The sequence below is a fragment of the Thamnophis sirtalis genome, unplaced genomic scaffold, assembly GCF_051295495.1.
Source record: "Thamnophis sirtalis isolate CommonGarterSnake01/CBP01778 unplaced genomic scaffold, rThaSir2_p1.2 scaffold_13, whole genome shotgun sequence".
NCBI lineage: Eukaryota > Metazoa > Chordata > Lepidosauria > Squamata > Natricidae > Thamnophis > Thamnophis sirtalis.
The window spans coordinates 39,968,400-39,989,657 of record NW_028261393.1 but is presented as its reverse complement, the minus strand read 5'-3'; the positions used below and the strand labels follow the sequence as shown (position 1 = coordinate 39,989,657).

General features: G+C 42.5%; 1 protein-coding gene across 2 annotated transcripts in view; it reads right to left on the bottom strand.

The window, feature by feature from the left end:
- The window catches only part of AMMECR1 (AMMECR nuclear protein 1), a 120,033-nt gene that overhangs the window by 6,822 nt on the left and 91,953 nt on the right, over positions 1-21,258 (bottom strand). For both annotated transcript variants that reach the window (XM_087727297.1, XM_087727298.1), the window contains exons 3-4: positions 19,097-19,211; positions 362-452 (exon numbers count right to left, since the gene is read on the bottom strand). In XM_087727297.1, the coding sequence (XP_087583423.1) occupies positions 362-452; positions 19,097-19,211 (206 nt within the window). The remainder of the gene's footprint in view (positions 1-361; positions 453-19,096; positions 19,212-21,258) is intronic.

Below are 21,258 nucleotides of genomic sequence, written 5' to 3'. Positions count from 1 at the left end.
ATAAAGGGTGACAGTGGCCCTTCTTTAAGAGAGCTTTCTGCACAGCTGGAGTTTTCTCTCTGTTATATCTGGATGGATCATTTTGTCCACTGTCTCTCCACCACTGTTTCGTCCCATGCTGCCTTGTTAGTCGCTGCTGCCTATCTCTGGATCCCTTTAATCTAGGGAAGTGATCTCTGACACAAGGGATTTGCATTCTACAAGTGTGTAAGTGGCATTTAAAAAGAGTCATCCCTTACAGTCAAAGGGCCGCTCCGTCATCTGACATCAGGGCAAGGTCAAAAACTGCATTATAAGTTCCTAGGATATGTTTAAATTCTTCACCCAGATCAGATCATATGAGATAAAGCGCAACAATGACCTTGCTCCTTGGCAACCTCGGGTAAGTAGGTGGCTGTGCGTTTTGATCCTTTTTCATTGATGAATTCTATTCTAATGCCATGTACACCCACCTGAAAGAAACCGGCAGTTTGATTAGTATATTAAAAATAATAATAACAATAATGATAAGAAAATGAAACAAAGATGGTTAGAAATAGAAAACTCAAGAGTTTGCATGATTATTATTGGATTGGATGGTTTTGTTTTTCTCTCTCTTCCTTGTAGGTATTTCCCCCTCCCCCCTTTAAAAGCACTTCAGTTTAGCTTCCTTGAATGGGAAAACACGGGACCAAAATATTTCTCATTCAGGATGTTTTGGGGGAGGAATGGAACCATTTACAGTCTCTTATGGCAGGGGTCTCCAACCTTGGCAACTTTAAGCCTGGAAGACTTCAACTCCCAGAATTCTCCAGCCAGCAAAGGCTTAAAGTTGCCAAGGTTGGAGACGCCTGTCTTATGGCACCCGTGGCAGCTCAAATCTAAAGTCTCTGCTGCAAACGTTATCCGCTTCGCTTCCCCTGTCAAAAGTGATGACATTCAACATGTGACATATAGTAGGCTGAAGCCGCTGAATCAATGCTCAGGAGAAGCAGCTGGTCATAAGATTAGAGCATACTTTACAAACACAACAACAAGGTTAACTTTCTTTCAAGAGGCCAGGAGACCAGACATGTGGCTATGAAGCACGAAAGGAAGAGAAGATTTTCCTGAGTTTACTATAGAGGCATTGCTGAGAGTTTCAAATACAACTGGTACAAATGACTTTGGACCAATGGTGCGTTTCAGATTTCCTTTTTGAAGGAAGGTCCGAGTTGTTTTTTATTTTTAATGAGATACTATTTTTTTCTTGGCCCTGGTGGTGATTCCAAGAAGTTAAATGTGCAGGTGGCTAGATAGATGGGACTAAAAATATGATAGATCCGTGATGGCGAACCTATGGCACGCGTGGCACAGACGGCATGCAGAGCCCTCTCTGTGGGCACGCCAGCCGCCACACCAGCCCGGCTCTGGCAAAAGGCCTCGGAGGTCTTCTAGTCCAACCCGCTGTGAAATATCGATAAAAATCCCTCCCCAATCCTCTTCTGCAGCTACTTGGAGCTTATGTCCCAGAATTATGAGGCTTAAGAGTATTCAACACCATTTAAATGCCACACCTAGGTATAGTTCAAGATATAAAATATATCCACCATGTCACTAACAGAGTAGGAAAAAATCAATTGGCTTCTAAACTCTGGGACTCCTAGGTTAATAATGCATTTACTCAGAAGCGGTATTCAGCAGCTTCTGACCAGTTCTGGATAACTGATAGCGGAAACTTTGAGTAGTTTGGAGAACGGTAAATACCACCTCTGGCTGGCCCTGCCCCCATCTATTCTCTGCCTCCTGAGTCCCAGCTCATCGGGAGGGAATGGGGATTTTGCAGGATCCTTCCCCTGCCACACTCACCAAGCCTCACCATGCACACAGAACTGGTAGTAAAAAATTTTTTGTTGAATCCCACCACTGCATTTATTGTAAGTTATGTTCTGAACTCCACTTCCAAAATGCAAGGCTTTGACATACAAGAATGAATAAGCAAGAATTGATGGCTATTTCCGAGGACCAGACTGCATGGAGAATTATTACTACGGAATTGACTGTTAGCAGCCAACAGTAATATGTCAGATGGATAACAAGGTCCCGTAATTGCAGAGTTACTATTAGAAATAAAGCTGGTGAGACTGAAATGTGCAGTTCACATGCTCAAGAGAATGCCATAACGTAGCTGTCTCCCACTCCATCCCACAGCCTTGGTCACTTAATTGTCCACTTGGAAATGTGCTCTGTGCGCTAAAGTGGCAAATCTTTTAGTGTGTGTTGCTCTATTCTTGCAATAAAGAAACCCATCTTGTCATATATGGGAGTATTCTGGCAAGAAGCTTGTTTGTGAATATAGGTTAGGCATCTGGAGACCTGAGACATATTGCTGGGCCTAGCACGAAACCTGCCACTTATATCCACATCAAGTTTCCCCATGCAATGCCACCACCGAAGGATAGTCAGGCAAATATATATTGTCTCTGGACAAGAAGTGATCAGGACACCATTGTGAATTGAAGAATTATGGAATAACAGAGTTGGAAAGGATCTTGGAGGTCTTCTAGTTGAACCCTCTGCCCAAGCAGGAGATGCTATGCCAGTGATGGCGAACCTCAGTGCTGAAAAGGGTGTGTGTGTGCACACTCTCGTCTGGGACGCAACCTGGAAGAGGAGTTGCTCAGGGGGCATGTGCATGCTGGAAAATGAGTTTCTAGTTCCCGGCACATGCATGCGTGCCCCCCAGCTAGTCTTCCGTTTACTGGCGTGCATGCACAGGCGACAATCAGCTGGCCAGCACACATGCTCACGCTGGAAAACAAAAGACTAGCTCTTCCAGTTTCCACCACTGCCACACGCACAAAGGGCAGCTGATTATCGCGCACGCATGCACGCCAGGAACCCAGAAGAATGCTGGTGGAAAAACGGGATATAAATGAAACAAAAAAGGAATTGATTGCAAATGTGATAATGGCAGCTAGATTAGTGATGGCTAAATATTGGGGATGAAATTGGGATATTCAAAGAAATTAGTGGTATAATGAAATTTGGAATATGGCAACAAATGATAAAGAAACAACAGAAATTAAATTTTAAAAAGGGGTGATTGAAGCAAGGAATTATAATGAAATATGGGCTTTTAAAAATTAAATAAGTGTTGGTGGAAGGCGAAGAGAATGAACCTACTCAAGAATATATGTTGTTTTGGAGGGGATAAGGGCACAATTGGAATATATTGTATATCTAAGAAATATAGGGGGGGGGAAAGGGTCTCTAGGGGGTGGGCATGCACTGTAATATGTGTTTTTCCCCTTTCTTGTCTTTCTTTTTTTGTATTCATATGTCTATGTACTATTTGTATTATTTGTGTTTTTTAAAAAATAAAAAAAAGTTAAAAAAAGGAACCTGGAAGAGGAACGGGCGACACCCCGCGTGCCAGGTGGCATGGCTTCTCGTGCGACTTCAAACATGTGTGCCATACGTTCGCCATCATGGTGCCATACTATTCTCAACAAATGACTGTCCAATCTCTTTTTGAAAACCTCCAGTGATGAAGCACCCACAACTTCTGGAGACAAGCCATTCTACAGATTAATTGTTCTCACTGTCAGGAAATTTCTCCTTAGTTCTAGATTGGATTTCTCTTTGTTCAGCTTTCATCTGTCACTTCTTGTCTTGCTCTCAGGTGCTTTGGAGAATAAGTTTAAGTTTTTGACTACTAGGACATGTGAGCTGCAGAAAAAAATATTTCTTTTGCTTTGTGCCTTTTGACTTCTAGTGACAACCTGGTTTGTCTCTCCAGTTTCCTTGGCAAGGATTCTCAGAAGTGGTTTGCCATTGCCCCTTTCCTAGGGCTGAGAGAGAGTGACTGGCCTAAAGTGACGCAGCTGTCTTGATGCCCAAGGCTGGACTAGAACACAAGAGTCTCCTAGCTTCTAGCCTGATCCTTCAACTATTAGACCAATTTGGCAAAAAATATATAAATTGCCTCAAAGGTTCTTTTCTTTTGTTCCTTCCTTCCTTCCCTCCCTCCCTCCCCTGTGGGCTGTTTTCATGCTTAACTATGCATTATAATACTTTTAAAATGGGCTACTGATAAAGTCAACAACATAGTTGGATTGAATTTTGCACCCAGCTCTGAAACAAGTTACAACTGTATTGCAGCTATGTTAAGTGCAGGATGAAGAGAGACTGAGGCTGTATAACTAAGTAGTTTTGAACCTGATATAAAAGTGTGTTTTTGAGTTAAAAAGTTGGTAATACAGAACTCTAAGCATAAGTTATTCCTCCCACGTATCTCCTTAAAGCTACAGATGATGACAATCAAGAGCTATCAAGGTTTACAAATATGCTTTGGAAATGTTGATCCAGTTATGCACACAATAAATGTGCTTAAATGGTAAAGGTTCCCCTCACACATATATGCTAGTCGTTCCCAACTCTAGGGGGCGGTGCTCATCTCTGTTTCAAAGCCGAAAAGCCAGCGCTGTCCGAAGACGTCTCCGTGGTCATGTGACCGGCATGACTAAACACCAAAGGTGCACGGAACGCTGTTACCTTCGCACCAAAGGTGGTTCAAATTTTTTCTACTTGCATTTTTACATGCTTTCAAACTGCTAGGTTGGTAGAAGCTGGGACAAGTAACGGGAGCTCACTCCGTTATGTGGCGCTAGGGATTCGAACCGCCGAACTGCAGATCTTTCTGATCGACAAGCTCACCCTCTTACTCACTGAGCCACCATGTCCCTTTGCTTAGCCATGTTATATATGCATACTCTTCTTGATTAGGAAAGTCTTATTAAAGAACAATAGTATCACTTACTTGAGGGGAATAATCCAGCTCTTTTCACAATTCTCCTCTTCTATAGCACAGGTGTCAAAGTCACCACGTCACATTGCCGCCATGTGACGTTTTCCCCATTTGTAGAGCTGGCCACCAGTTTGATACTCCCGATCTACAGCATCTATCTACCTACTTATATACCAACCTGCATATCATTTGTCTATCAATCTATCAAGCGCTCGCTCTCGTCCTTTTCTAGAAATGCCATCAGTTGTGGATTAGTAATATTTTGTTAAGACTTACAACAATTCATTTAGTGACTGTTCAAAATTAGTGGTAAATTACAGTATTTATGATCATTTTTCACACTTATGACTCTTATAGCATCCCCATGGTCATTGACCAAATTGCAGATGCTTGGCAACTGGTTCACATTTATGATGGTTGTAGGGTCCTGGATCATGCATCACCTTTCGCATCTTTCTGATAAGCAAAGTCAATGGGGAAGCCAGACTTAACAGCCATGTTACTAACTTTAAATTTGCAGTGATTCACTTAGCAATTGTGAGAAGAAAGGTTGTAAATGAGGCAAAATTCACTTAAGAACTGTGTTAAGATATTTTGGGCTTAATTGTGGTCGTAAATTGAGGACTACCTATACTAAGTGCTTTGCTGTTCTTGTTACAGATAACTGACTTTACAGATGTTTAAGGCGCAAAAATGTGAAAACAGCAGGCGGAGATTCTAATAATTATTAACCCCCCCTGTCAATAATTATCTACCAGAGTAGATTAAGGGTGTCCTGCCACAAACTATTCCCTTCGTTTAGCCGCTGCGATTTGACCAACAATTTTGATTTTCACCTTATTTGTAGGTGGAAATAAAGTCAGGAGTGGAAAAAGCATCATTTACTCATCTCGACCCCTCTTTCTCTCACTTCCTGATCACGAAAGGGACTTATCGAGAAAAACTTCACTTTCCAAAAATAAAATGGCCGTAGGCATTAGACATCATTAGGTTAAAATAAGATCTTCTTCTAGCATCTAACCAAGGGTCACATCAAAGGTGGTTTTCAGGAAATTTGACAGGTCCAAATAATGAAACTGTGTAATGAAAACGAAAAACCAATTTTCAGAAATCACTGAGAAGGGCAGGGGTGCCGATGATGCCAGCTTGCTGGGGAACGCTGTGAAATCAAGTTGTATATGAGCTTGTTGTAATTGTGGTTGATGTGATTCGTAGTCGCTGCAGTTGTTAAGTGAGTAACATGGTTGTTAAGTGAGTGTGGCTTCCCCACTGAGTTTGCTTGGCAGGAGGTCACAAAAAGGAATCACAGGACCCTGGGATGGTGCAACTGACATAAATATGAGCCAGTTGCCATGCGGCCAAATTTTGATCATGTGACTGTCGGGATACTGCAAAGGTTGTAAGTGGGAGAAATGGTCATAAGTCACTTTTTCTCATGCCGCTGTAACTTTGAATGGTTACTAAACGAATGGTTGCAATTTGGGGACTATCTGTATCCGTTGATTGTTTTATGAAGTGCTGGGAAAACCCTGCACAGGACTCAAGCTGGGATCTACCCTGTTTCCCCAAAAATAAGACCTCCCCAGATAATAAACCCAATCAGGCTTCTGAGTGCATGCACTAAAACAAGCTTTCCCCTGAAAATAAGCCCTCCCCGAAAATATTTAAACGCACGCACAGCCGGTCCCCGCCATTTCCTGGGGAGAGAAGGAGGGAACATGCCCCACATGCACCTGACATCCACGCAAAACGGTCTTGTGAAGGCGGCTCCTGCAAGCCCTAGCTACCGTGTCCCTTCTCTTAGTGGCGGCCGCAAAAAGAACGCCCGGCCCAGTTACGCTAGGGCTGGCAAGAGTGGGCCAGAAACAGACACAGAACTTCGGCCCTCTCTGGATCAGCTGATGGATGGGCCAAGGTAAAGGGGCTTCCTGCACCTCAAAAATGATAAGACCTCTCCGAAAATAAGGCCAAGCGCTTATTTTGGGGGCCAAAAGAAAATAAGACTGTGTCTTATTTTCGGGGAAACCTGGTAGAGTATTGCATCCTTATTCATTCAAGGTAGCAACAGCAGCTACATCTTCCTATTAACTTCCTTGAACTGATTCTATTCACCAAGAAGAGGAGTTTGGATAACTAAGGGGCTGCTTTAACTGAATCTGTCTGTTCCCTTGGCAATAAACAGCAATGCAAAACACTACTGCACTGAAGCGGGACTGAGTTTACTGGCCATATGAAAAAATCCAACCTAATTTGGATTTGCAGTTTTTGTTTTTAGCAACTCTTCTTTCTGAGGCTGTGGCTCCTCGTTTTCCCTGCTTTGCGGGAAACTGAGTCGATCTAGATATCAGCATTTAGCTCCCATTAAATCTTGCCTTGTCTTATTAATTACCTTGTTATTTTGATTAGTATTTTTATGTAAGATGTATTAACCGGATGAACTTTTCAAAAAGATATGCAAATGCATGCAAATGAACGATATTAAGGGTTATTAGAATAATGGAAAGAAATCCTGTGGATGTTTTTGCCTCTCTGGGCAGGAGAGAGAGAAAGCACGCAAGAGAAAGAGGAGAGACTAATGACTATAAAATTATTCCTGTCTACAGCCTCTTAATTTTCCCCCTATTGTAATATAAAGTGGCTTGTCATTTTTTTCCAATTAGAATACAAAAAAACCTGTGCAACTGATGCTCTAGCTCACAAATGAGGGACTAGGGCAGCGATGGTGAACCTTTTTGACACCGAGTGCCCAAACCAGAAGACACGTGCATGTGCCGGAGCGCCAGAAACCCAAAGACCAGCTGACCGGTAAGCATGCACACACCGGCCAGCTGGTCTTCGAGTTTTCAGCACACAGATGCACACCGGCCAGCTGGTCTTTTCGCATGCTGGAGAACCGGAGGCCTGAAGACCAGCTGGCTGGGATGCGCATGCCTGCTTTTGGCTGTTTTGGGGCCATTTTCCAGTGCTCTGGCGCCCGCGAAGACCAGCTGGCCGGCGTGTACATGAGCACCGGCCAGCTGGTCTTTGGGTTTCTGGTGCTCTGGCATGCGCACACATGCGCCTTCCGGTTTGGGCTCTCGGTGGACTGGACTCCCTTGAGTTTCAGTCAATCTTTGGCTAGATAAGGAAGGTACAGTGGGGTAAGTGAAGGTCTGAAATATGAGTAAAATAAAATATAAGAGGAAGAGATTGCAAAAGAAGAAAACTTTGATAATAAACTTAGAAACCTGGGGAGGATTGGATATTTGGTAAAAAGCCGTATGATAAGTATTTAAGGAAAGATTGCAAATAATCCAGGCATCAATCAGGATGACCAATGGTGGTAGCAAAAATAGGGCTGCAGTATTAGCCATGGAAATAACCTCTGCCAAAATAATAGAGAGGAAAGATCTGTGCAGATCCTTGCAATCAATTGGAAAGTGGTGCTTCAGAATATAAAGGAATGCAATATATGCAACCCATTAAAGCAGCCATGTCTATTTCCAGAAAGGCACAACGACTGCAGGGAGATTTTCACTGTAGCCAGATGATCTTGGAAACAGACGCAGCTGCTTGAATTAGCTGCAGACATGATAGAGAATTACAGAACAACAGAATTGGAAGGGATCTTGGAGGTCTTCCTTCTAACCTTCGATTCAAGCAGGAAATCCTATACCCGGGATGGCGAACCTATGGCACGCGTGCCGCAGGTGGCACACGGAGCCATTTGTCAGGGAATGTGCTGGCCAGCTGACTTTAGCCCTTTTTTGAGGCCATTTTTCACCCTCCCCAGGCTCCAGAGGCTTTATAGGAGTCTGGGGAGGGCGAAAACAGCTCCCCCCCCCCGAGGCTTCAGGAGCTTCCTCCAGAGTGCAAAAAAACGGCCCTACGGGCAAACCGGAAGTTCAGGAACAGAGGTCACTTCCAGTTTGCTTGTGGGGTTGTTTTTCGTCTTCCGGAGCCTTCAGGGAAGCCTTCGGAAAGCCCCTGAAGGCTCTGGAGGGCTTAAACTGGCCCTACGAGCAAACCGGAAGTATAAGTATAATCTTTATTGTCATTGTACTTAAATACAACGAAATTGGTTTTAACTTCACTGGTACAAAATTATAGCAGAAACGAAAAAAGAAAGAAAAAGAAAAAAAAAACTAGCATGTGCATGGAGTGATTGTGGTTGTATTTAAAAGTCTGGCAGCCCAAGGACAGAAACTATCTTTAAACCTATTTGTTCGGCTGGCTATACTTTGATGTCTTCTGCCCGATGATAGAAGTGCGAAGAGACACTGACCAGCGTGTGAATCATCTCTGAGTAGCTTTCTTACTCTGCTAAAGCAGCGAGATCTGGTGATGTCAACCAGTGGTGTCAGAGGGCAAGCAATGGTTTCTTGTGCCGAATTGATCACTCTCTGTAGTGCCTTCCTGTCTGTTCCGGAAGTACCAGTTTGCTCGTAGGGCCATTTTTTTGCGCTCTGGGAGGTTTCAGGGAAGCTCCTAAAGCCTCTGGAAGGCCTCTGGGGGCGGGGGAGAGGCTGTTTTCGCCCTCCTCAGGGTCCTATAAAGCCTCTGGAGCCTGGGGAGGGGGAAAATCATGCAAAATGGTAGGAAGTGCCTGTCATGTGCGCTGGGAGGGGAGTGCATTGCATTATGGGTGCGGCACGCCCACGCACGACCCCCCCCTCGCTTATGGCACGCGAGCCAAAAAAGGTTCGCCATTGCTGTCCTATACCATTCTGGAAAAATGGCAACCAATCCCTTCTTAAAAATTCCAGTGATGGAGCACCTGCAACTTCTGGAAGCAAGCTGTCCCTCTTCTGACCGAGGCTTCTTCCCAAGAGCCTGAAGCTAATTCCTGGTCCCGACAAAACCCCCTTTTATTAATTGACTGTGAATTCTGCTCATTCACAGCCAGCAAAGTCTTTCAAGGGAGGATTTACAGTCACAGACCTTCTCTGGCTTGGAGAGCTGCCAGGCCCATATCTGCAGAACTTGGCAAGGAGTCTCTGAGAGTGACGAACCAATTAAGCGAACTAATTGTCTCCTGCAAACTCCACCCCCCCTTCGCTCCTCTTTTATTTCCTCTGGGAGGGGTCATTCATCATCCACCTGTGGCCTTCTTCCCAAGTCGACCCGACCCCTGTTCTTTAGCTGTTGCCTTCTCCTGGCAGCTCTGCACATGCGCACACTGGGAACAGGCTCCAGCTGTTCGCCTGCCTCATTGATGTCTGACTCTGAAGGCAGCTGATAACTGTCGAACGGACCTGGCCCCCTCTCTGCCTCCGACAGAGCCTTCCTCAGACTCTAGGACTGGCCCATGTTCTTCCCCAGCCTCCTCACTGTCTGAATCTGCAGCCAGCTCCACTGGCCAGCCACAACAGTCCCACTGCTTCAGACATCTCTCCTTAATTCTAGGTTGGATCTCTCCTTGTGAAGCTTCATATAACAGGGATGGGCAACTATGGCCCCTTTACAAATTCTTCCCAGACCATTCAAACCAACTATTCCCAACACAGTTTCTGGCACTCTGCAATTAGATTCCCAGTGTTGTTGCTGAAGGGATTTGGCAACTGATAAACACGAGGCATGAAGGAAAAAAGAAAAGAAAAAGTCAAAACAAACCAACCAAGAACCCCAAGTCTGGGGATCTGTTCAGCATTACTTCCCATCCTAAAAAGATTCAACTCATGCCAACTTCAGCCAATTATATGCATGCATCACAGGAGCAACATGCCTTAAGAGACTGCAAAGAAAAACAGTGCCATGAGCCTGAAATTAATTAAATAAATGCATGTTTAAGCCAGATCACGTTCTTACTGATGTACCCATATAGCAGACTCATTGTGGGTGAAAAAGGATTTAGAATTCACAAGCTGTATTATCGTATACATGCAGCCAGTTTCTCATTTTTAAGGAACTCTGCCTGGTCAACTTTAAAAGTATTTTATCAGCTCTGAGCCATTTGTTGTCCCCAATATCATGATTTACGCTTTTGCCCTTGTTCTTTTCTATTTCTATTTTACAGTTTTTGATAGCCCTGTCCTCTCCTTCCCTTACTCTCATCCTCTCTTGACAGGAATGCAGTATATAATATTTGTAGAAATAACAAAAGTGGGATACAATCCCCCCCCAAAAAAACTAATTTAGAGCAGGTAAAAGAAAGGCAAAGGTTTCCCCTGTCCAATTGTGTCCAAATCTAGGGGTGGAGCTGTTTCTTAGCCGAGGAAGCCAGTGTGGTCCAAAGACATTTTCACAGTCATGAGCTAGAATGACATCACAGAGCATTGTTACCTTCCCACCAAAGTGGAACCTATTGATCTACTCAAATGTCCATGCTTTCGAACGGCTAGGTGGGCAGGAGCTGGAGCAGGAACAGGTGCTCACTCTGTCACGTAGTGCTCGGGTATCGAACCTGGGCTGTCAAGCTCAGTGTCTTTAACCGTTGAGCCACTACACCCTCTAAATTTAGGGCAGCTTTTCTAAAATGGAATGCCCTCCAGTTAGATGCACCAACTTCCAGAATTCCCAAGCCAGCAAAGGCATTGTTGAAAATTCTGTGTGTTGAAGTTCATCCATCAGAAGAGAGTCAAGTTAAGGTAAGGTGGATGGATGGATGGATGGATGGACAGAGAGACAGACATAGAGATAGATAGATAGATAGATAGATAGATAGATAGATAGATAGATAGATAGATAGATAGATAGACAGACAGACACAGAGAGAGAGAGAGAGGGAGAGAGAGAGAGACAGACATAGAGACAGATAGATAGATAAGATAGATAGACAGACAAACGAACAGATATAGAGATAGATAGACAGGCAGACAGATATAGAGATAGATTAGACAGACAGACAGACATAGATATTAAGCTAAACATGTGTATTAATAGTAGAATTATATGGATTGAAGAACTGGAAAGAACATGAATAGCAGTGCTTTAAATGTATAAATGATTGTGATGGGTACTAAAACTGTATAAGGAGATGTTGAATAAAAATGGAAGAATGAAGGATGAAATTTTGATTTAATTAAGGAAATATGAATAACAAAATAGGTGAAAAACACATCTCTCAATATTATAGCGATATGGGGGGGAGTTCAAATAGGGATAGAAAAAGTGTGAAATAATAGCAATTATATATTAATATGTTAAGATATACAAAAGGATAGGAAGGAGGTTTAGAAATGAGAGGTGATAATAAAAGGCATGTATAAATAAGACGAATAATGGAAATGAAATGTAACATTCAGAAGCAATAAGATTATGAGCATTGAACTGTATAATACTCAGATATTATACCATTCACGCATGGATATATATAAAGAATATAAAAAACGATTGAAGAAGGAAAAAAAAAGAAGAGAGCCAAGTTAGAAAAAAACTAAGTGAAAGCTTTTGATTTTCAGTTGAAAAATGTGCAAAATAATTTCCCCCTCACTCCCCAGCAACATCTTTTACTATTTTCCTAAGTCATGTTAAAAATAAACTATATTTGTCTGGGCCATTCTGATTGCTTTATGTGATTTGAAGGAAAGATGAGATTTAAAATCGGAATCATCTTTTTTTTTCCTTTTAGACATTTTCAGGGAAAATGCTTTTCTCTCTTTTCTTAGGAACCATCCCACACTGCATCTCCCTTGAGGAGATAAGCTGTGATTTTTTTCATCCTGTAATCTGCTCTACATATCTACAGGCTTCAGTTAAGAATGGTGGGTTAAGAAATAATAAATTCAATACAGACCCCCACATAAATCGTGTTCAAATAAGCGTTTGCCCACAGCTGTCAAGTATGATTTGCTTTAGTCATATGTGCTTAAAAGGTCTGACACCACTAATAAATTCCAATGATTCTGTAAGCTTCCCAATAAAATGTAATTTTCTATACACTAACTCGTCAACACCTCCGAGCTCTCCAGCCAATTATCCACGCTGTTTGTGATGAGAGAATATGTTTGTGGTTCTTAAATGGAAAACACCAGGGAGCTCACCCGGAAGGACGAGAAGTGTACATTCAAGAGAATCCTTTTCGCAATGTTTTAACTTTGAGTGTGTGTCCCTTCCAGTCAATCTAGATACCAACAGAAGAGAATATTTAGAACACAGAACATAGAATAACCGAGTTGGAAGAGACCCAGGAGGTAATCTAATCCAACTCCCCTAGTAGATGAGGAGCTCTACTATTGCAGACATGACTGTCCAGTCTCTTCTTGAAAGTCTCCAATGATGGTGCACCCACAACTTCTGAAAGCAAGAAGCAAATTTCTCCTTGGTTCTAGGTTGCATCTCTCCTTGATTAGTTTCAATCCATTGGTTCTTGTCTTGCCTGTTGGTGCTTTGGAAAATAGTTTGACCCCCTCTTCTTTGTGGCAGCCCTTCAAATATTGGAAGATTGCTGTCATGTCACCCCTAGTTCTCCTTTTCACTAGACAAGGCATACCCAATTCCTGCAACTATTCTTCATGTTTTAGCCTCTATTTGTAGCTCAGAGCTGAACTGTGGGGTCCTTAGTGCCTTCCTTGCAGACGTTTCATCACACAACTAATGTCTTCAAGGCATCATCATCATCATCGAGAATGTTACCTGGTTGGGTAATGAAATGTCTGTTAAAAAAAAAACCCCACCAAGCTCAGAGAGCACCAAGGATCCTACAGACAATCTTGACTCCTGGCAACTGCCTGGCCACATTTTCTTCTTCCTTGAAATGAGAATGAAAACTGTGAGCCAAGGCCACACTGTTGACTTCATAGTTAAGACAGGACTAGATCTCCCAGTCTCCTGGTTTCTAGCCAATGGTTTTACTCACAATGCCCACCGCCTCTCATTTTCAGACCCATTTACAATATGGGTAGTTCTCGGCTTACGACCACAATTGGGACTGGAACTTCCATCCCTGAGTGAGCCAGTCATTAAGGGAGTCACACCCAATTTTATGACCTTTTCCCCCTTGGCCATTAAGTGAATCTGCCTTCCCTCTTTGACTTTGCTTGCTGGAAGCCAGCTGCAAATGATGATCCTGTGACCTTGGACATATTGTAAATAAATTCTGGCTACCCAGTGCCCAAATTTTAATCATGTGGCTGTGAGGACGCTGCAACAATTCTAAGTGTGAGGACCAGGTATTAAGTTCTTTTTTTCCCACTGCCCTTGTAACTTCAGATGGTAAATGAATGAACGGTTGTAGGTCGAGGACTGTTATTTTTGGTCGGGAGGGACGGACCTTCCTAAAATTCACATGAATAGAACCCGCCATTCCTTGTTTAGATTGTCATCCCATATGTTCAAGCAACAACCTAATCCATGTATATCAATGAAACCTCAATCATGCAGACCAAGGTGTTTAAAGGTTGAATCATGACAATCGGACCAAACGTTGCTAATCTTGAGATGTTTTGTTGCTCATCCTAGCAACTTCATCAGTTAGAGCAAAATTAATTAGGAAGAAAGTCAGAGAGTGGTTGGATCCATGTATGTGTTCGCCAGCTAAGCCAAACATGTCACGTTATTAACGCAAGCAAGGAAGGAAAGAGTAATTCTCTTTGGCCTTTTCATACATGCACACATACATTTCATATGCTTGAGAAGAGAAAGAGCTTCAGAGCCTGTGACAAAAAGGGCTACTTTTTAATCCAGGAAGATGACAGAAGGGAAAAATAATTGACATTTTTGTACCCTCAGGAAAAGGAAAAAGGTTAGAGAGGTTAGAGAAGGGTCCATAATGGATGCCATTCCCTATGCAAATGTAGGTCAGTGTTGGCTCTACAGAAAACAGTCCAGTTCTCTAAGACAAAGTCATCTGGAGAAAAATAGCAGCTGATTCAAAAATATATACCGTATTTTTCGGAGTATAAGACGCACCTTTTTCCCTCAAAAAAGAGACTGAAAATCTCGCTGCGTCTTATACACTGAATACAGCATTTTTGGCCTTCCGAAACCTTGTCCTCTTTGCAAAAATGGCTGTGTATAGGCTTTAGGAGGCTTCCAGAGTGCTCCTGGGGGTTGAGGAGGGCAAACATGAGCAAAAAACAGGCCGTTTTTTGCTCATTTTTGCCCCCCCCAACCGCCAGGAGTACTCTATAAGCCTCTTAAAGGCTATGCATACCCTTTTTCGCAAAAAACGGGCCATTTTTGGGAGGTCTGCAGACTGCAAACACTTTTTTTTAAAAAAATTGCCTCTTCAAAATCTTGGTGCGTCTTATACTCTAGTGCGTCTTATACTCCGAAAAATATGGTAGTTGACCTACGGAATGAAAGCAAATACTGTAGTAGCTATCAACCGTGGCTAATCAGATTGTGGGTAGTTTTCCAAGATTCCAGGTGTGTTTGGAGATGTAAGTTTCTCTGGTAACTCAATTCAGGGTCTTCTTCTATATGGAAAATGTGTGCAATGCAATGGCCACCAAACAGTGCTTAGATACAGAGGCTGGGTCAAAATTACATCTTCTATGGACCACTGCAACTTTCCCCCCCTGCCATCTGCCATGAGCCTCCTCTATTTACACCCTGACAAAGTTTGTGGGACAAGTATTGGGGAGGGGAACTTTTTGCTGGAGATGTGAATTTTGTGCCCCCCCCCCCCGGTCCTTATAAAAAAAAAAAGCCACAGGCAGCGTGAGCTGATGAGCAGAGCAAGTCACACATAGCCATGCTATGGAAGGATGAATGGACAAAATGGAAGGCCTTCATTTGCACTCTACGATCCCAGGTGACCCTCGGGGGCAAAGTGGCTAGAGAAACGTGCAAAGTATACTTAAACAACAAGTGAAAAAATGGCAGCAATTTGAAAAACCACGTGGAAGCTAATGGCAGCCAATTCACTCCTCCCCTCACTTCGAAATTCCTTCTCTTGGGAGAAAAGGCCACATGGAGCCAGCCGAGAGACACCCCCCTCCCCCGAGCAGAAGACTGCTTGATATCCCCTCCTCCCCCCCAGCAAGATCAGGGCGACCAACCGTAGGAGCACGGTGGGCTCTGGAGAACTTTTGGAATTTGGAAAGCGTTTGGCATTCGTTAGCAAATTGCTGGATTAGCTCCCACAAGATCATCAATAGCATACCTACAGAAGTAAGGTCTCCTAACCAGGTGGATGGCCTTTCGGGATGATCTGGAAATGAGCAGTTATACCAGGTGGAAGAACCACATTCTCTCTTTAGGTCATATTCTAGCCATCTTGAAATGACTTTTTGCCATTCACATTGCATAACTGCAGTCCCCCTTAAAAGAAACACGGATGATATAAGCAGTCTCACTGTATGTAAGGGCCAAATACAGTGACGCATTAGTCTTTTTAAGGATCCAACATTTCAATAAAACCCTACCCTCCTGCCTCCTTATCTATGGAGCCATGAAATAAAGGTAATGGGAAATATTTCTTTAAAAATACCTTTCTAGGTCAAACTGAAACCCCAAATTCCCACTTAGAAAATCCATGTCTTTGAAAATGATGTCTTCCCCCTGGGGCAGTGAGAAGAAGAAGATGACTTATCTTGGTTCCTCTCTCAGCTCCCCAGCTTTAACTGCTAAAAAAAAATGGTCCCAGTAGAAGAGAATATTTGGAGCTCAGGGTTGAATTGGGGGGTCCTTGGTGCTCTCTGAGCCTGGTGGTTTTCTTGCATATTTTTCCTTGCCCAACTATGTAATATCGGCGCCACACAATCATGCTCAGAGAGCATCAAAGGATCTCCCCCCAAAAATTGGTCTTCTAAATTCTGCATTGTTTTCTTGCCACCGTTGCGGTGTGAAGGAATGCAAAATTAAGCAAAGGTGGTATCTTAATTGGAACTGCTGGGTGAGGAGGAGTAGCTTCTCCGCAGTTGTTACCTAGCTTTTATTTCCAATCAACAAAATGCGAGGAAAAAACGACATGATTATTCTCCCAACTGTGAACCTGCAAGATCTGGTTTTCCATTTTTTTTAAAAAAAACCAACAAAACTACATACACCAAATGAAGTCGCTGTTGTGTTCCCAACCTCGATGTCCAAGTACCAGTCACTGTCCATTAGTATCCCTTTCTCCTTAGAAAGAATCCTTTTATTTTGTTCCCACCCACCCGCATACTTAGGTTTCAAAATGGGAAATAAGCTTGTAGGGCAGAAAGGGGGAAGCTCAGAGATCATATTTTCTGTGGGTGCTAAAGGAGAGCCCTTTGTTCTTTTGCATTTGGGAGTAACGTGTAGATTTACCCCAAGGTTCCCAGTAGGACAGTCAATTCAATCCTCTCCTCCCCTCTCTTTATTGAGACTATTTCATCCAGAGAAACATGTTCCCCAAAAAGCAAGTGCTCTAAACAAAACAAATCAAAACAACAAATCTAGCCAACTATCCTTAAAATTTTTAAAGATATAAAAAGGCTGCTACTCCTTTCTGGGTCTGTTACACAGCCATCTATAAATACCTATGGGCCTTTGCTGTCTGCAAGAGATCTTCAGCTGCTGAGTTATACATCATAGAGACAGTTGGCAATGGAATGGAGAAGTCCCAGATTTTACACACAAAGAGCTGGACTTAAATTTATACTCTCGTATTTAGTTAAGCCCTACATCCCAGGAGAGAATAGCTAGGGTGGATGGACCTGAAGCCACATTGTGAGTTTTTGGAAACCTCAGGCATGCATTTTTGCAAAGGCAACACTCTTCACGGCACATTGCCTTGTATCATTCACAATGCAACAACTATCAAATATTACGGGACGTAGCTAACACCAAGAGGAGTTCCTTAGCGTTTTCTGTAACCAGACTGGGATTTAGAATAAATCTCTAAAGCTTTAGATGTATTCTGATTCAGAAACCAAGCAAATGGCAGTTCACGAGTGAGGAGTTATTCAGTCTGAGCAGCCAATTCAGAGTTGCATGCAAAATGCTATGAGGGTGATTATTTGCCAGCTCTGGAAAAAAAAATCCCATAGTACATTTTACTCCAGCAGTTTAAAAAGAGGAAAAAGGAGAGAGATCCTATTTCTGTTGTGGCACAGTCCAATGTTCCAGTCTCTGTCTTTCTTAAGCCAAGAAACAAACAAAAATCTAATACTTATAGTGTCCCAATGCTCCCATTCACAACCTCAAGATGCTAAAATAGTGAGCTCTGGACCACCTAATCAACATGGTTGTGCGGTCTGGGAACTGTGACAGATGTTGTTCCCACCTCGTTGTGTAAGGCAGGCTAAATTTTAGCCCTACACAGATTTCTAGAGGATACTGGATGGGACACAACCTTTTCTGCCAATTCCAGCAAATCATGAGTGACCCTGGTTGGAGGACACTTGGTATGAAGGACACTCGGGAAACTAGCTAAGTTCATGCCATTTGGAATGATTTGTGAAGGCTACACTTCTCTTGTCTTCTACAATTCTAACTACTCTTGCTCAACTGACCTTCTCGGAGACTGTCCTCACTTTTATGAACTTAAAAATGTGTGCAGATCCTATAGGCCCATCTGTTCTGAAACCAGATTGGCATGGAAATGTTAAATGTCCGCATATGTAAACCTCCATAGCTCTGCTCTAGAGCTTATGTGATGGAGATCCAGGCAGAATGTTGGAATTTCAGTGGCATGCTGGGATGGTCAAGTGCCCATTATTGTTGAAATTACTAAGATGCCCCTTGCAAACTATTTGTTGGCAAGGGCAGTTTTGCGGAATTCCTCTTGCTCTGTAAATATTTTAAATTTGTAAAGCATCAAGTAAGGTTTTTTCTAATAATAAGTGCAGATGTGGGAGCTGCTGTGCTCCAAATAAAGTTGAAAATGGAAGGGATAAAAAAGATTGCTACATGATTCTTTTTGGTTTCATTCTATCTAAATTTATTTTAAAGCTTTATTTTCAGGGAAATGTTAAGTCTGTATTCAGGCTTGCACCATCTCTCATGTGGGGAGGGGATTATCCCATATTTCATTAAATAGCATATATGTGAGAAGGCTGGGCTAGAATCTTTATGTTTCCTCCTTTTTTAAAGCCTAAAGTTTTGTTTTTAATACATACAAATGTTCCATTTCATGTCCCCTCCTTCTGGACATCTAAAATGATGAACCTGAATTCACCACTGAAAATTCATCTTTTTCATTGGGACAGTAACTTCAACAAATGAAGTAATAAATTAGGGGAGCCAACAGTAAAATCAAAATGTGAACACACATTTCACAGGATGAAGAGGGGTAAAATTCAGGGTGGGACACTCATGGTCTGGAGATCATTTTCACTGAATCAAGGAGAGCATATGAGTCCCCTCCTTGCTTTTTAATACTCCTGCAGTACAAAACAGGCCCCAATTGCAAACAAGTTCCAGACAAATTTCTAGGCTGTTCAATTATCAGAATGGAGAAATTTCACTGCATGAAATAGGCAAAGGTTAGAGGTTTCTTACCTCCCAATCCAAATAATCACAGACATCTTCAAAATTAGTAAGCAGAGACACTGAGCAGAAAAGTCGTGGCAGTTCGTCCCTCGTCATTGGGGGAAATCTGCTATCTTTAAGGGCACTGCAGAGAAAGAAAACAACACACACGCAAATGAGAAAAAAACAGACACTGAAATCAGCAAAGGAGGCAATTGTTAGCAGATGATTTCTCATCAAAACTGGTCTTCTTCCAAGAACGATTATTATACCTGTTTTTCTGCCAAAGTTTTTTGAGCTGCATCTGTGGTCTTCCCTACTTACTAGTCATCCCACTTAATTCTCACGAGAACGTTGTGATGTGCACAGACTGACACGCAAGGGTTGATTTCAGGACAGCCTCGATGTTGTGGCTGAATGAGTCTAAATTTGGGTGTTACTGTCCTTCTCTGAAACTTCACCCATGCAAACATCAGACATCTTGCTGTTAAGACAGCTCATTACCAAACCTACCTTGAGGAAACGGGAAATCCATATTCACAAGCCAGTCAACCTATGAACAGACCAGTTACAGAGAAAGACATGCTGCTGGGCAAATCAATACCATACTCCATAGGTAAGAAGTAGAAAAACAATGAAAAAGAAGGTTATGCTTTCACTGCTGACTGAAACACAAGTCTAGGGTATTTGGAAACTTCTTGATGTAATCCAGTGGTTTTCAATCTGTGGACCATGGACCCCTGGGGGGCCATGATGTCATCACAAAAATGTTATGATTTAAATCTTGAGTTTTGGGCATCCGTGACCAAAAGGCATTTAAAAGAGATCCGTGGTGAAGGAATGGTTAAGAACCACAGATGTAATCAATAGAATTACCTCAAGGATAGGTTAGTCATGCACAATGTAATAATTTAATGTAAGAATGAAACATTGTGCTCATTTCTAGATGTACACAAATATATATTTTGAAGTTCAGCAAGCTGCATATTAAAAAAAAACATATCTACAAAATTGTAGCAGGCAGCTAAAATTTGCACATCGTGTAGCTAACCCTTATAAGACAAATCCTAAAAAATGGTCAGTCAGTGAGGAGATTATGAACTTGAGATCATCCTCAAGTGAATCGTATCCTGATTGGAAAAACGAATTTAGTAATGCCAAAGGTGCTTCCTTGTTTTTCCTTTTGAAGACGTTTCATTTCTCATCCAAGAAGCTTCTTCAGCTCTGGCAGGACAATGGGGAATTGAACTATCCTATCAGAGCTGAAGAAGCTTCTTGGATGAGAAGCGAAACGCCTTCCAAAGGAAAAACAAGAAAGTCCAGTTGCCTCCTGAAAAAGCACCTTTGGGATAACCATGACCTAGATGACTTTACAGACTTTTAATTTAAGGTAAAAGGTTCCCCTGCACTTGCGTGCTAGTCATTTAAGTTCTAGAGGAGGTGCTCATCTCCATTTCTAATCTGAAGAGCCAGCGCTGTCCGAAGACATCTCCGTGGTCACGTGGCCGGCATGACTCAACCTTTCCACCAAAGTGGTCCCTATTTTTCTACTTGCATTTTTTACTTGCTTTCTAACTGCTAGGTTGGCAGAAGCTGGGACAAGTAACGGGAGCTCACCCCATTACACGGCACTAGGGATTCGAACCACTGAACTGCCAACCTTCTGATCGACAAGCTCTGCATCTTAGCCACTGAGCCCCGCTTTTAACTTAGTAATACACTAAAAACTGAATCCCAGAATTTTGATGACGTAAAAAGTAGAAACAACTGTTAATGCAACCAGTACAAGGTGAAAATGTTTAAGAAACAGGGAAACAACATTGTGAGAGTAAAGGAAACATAAGCAAAGACTAAGAAAATCTGCACATTCAGTTTATTCTAAGAATTTTCTTTTGAAAAGTGTGACACTGAATACTCAGCCATTTGATGAATGTTTAATACTTCCTGAATATTCACAGAAAAATGGATATCCAGACATGGATTTACTACACGGTGGAAGTTCAGAAGATGCTATACAAGAAACTTCAAATAATTTCTCACTTGCTGGTCAATCATGCAAGGATGGCTTAATACAGGGATGTCCAAAGTTGGCCACTTTAAGGCTTGTGGACTTCAACTCCCAGAATCTTCCAGCCAGCCATGCTGGAAGGGGGGGGGGGGGGAGAGAGATATACCATATCCTCTCTACAAGA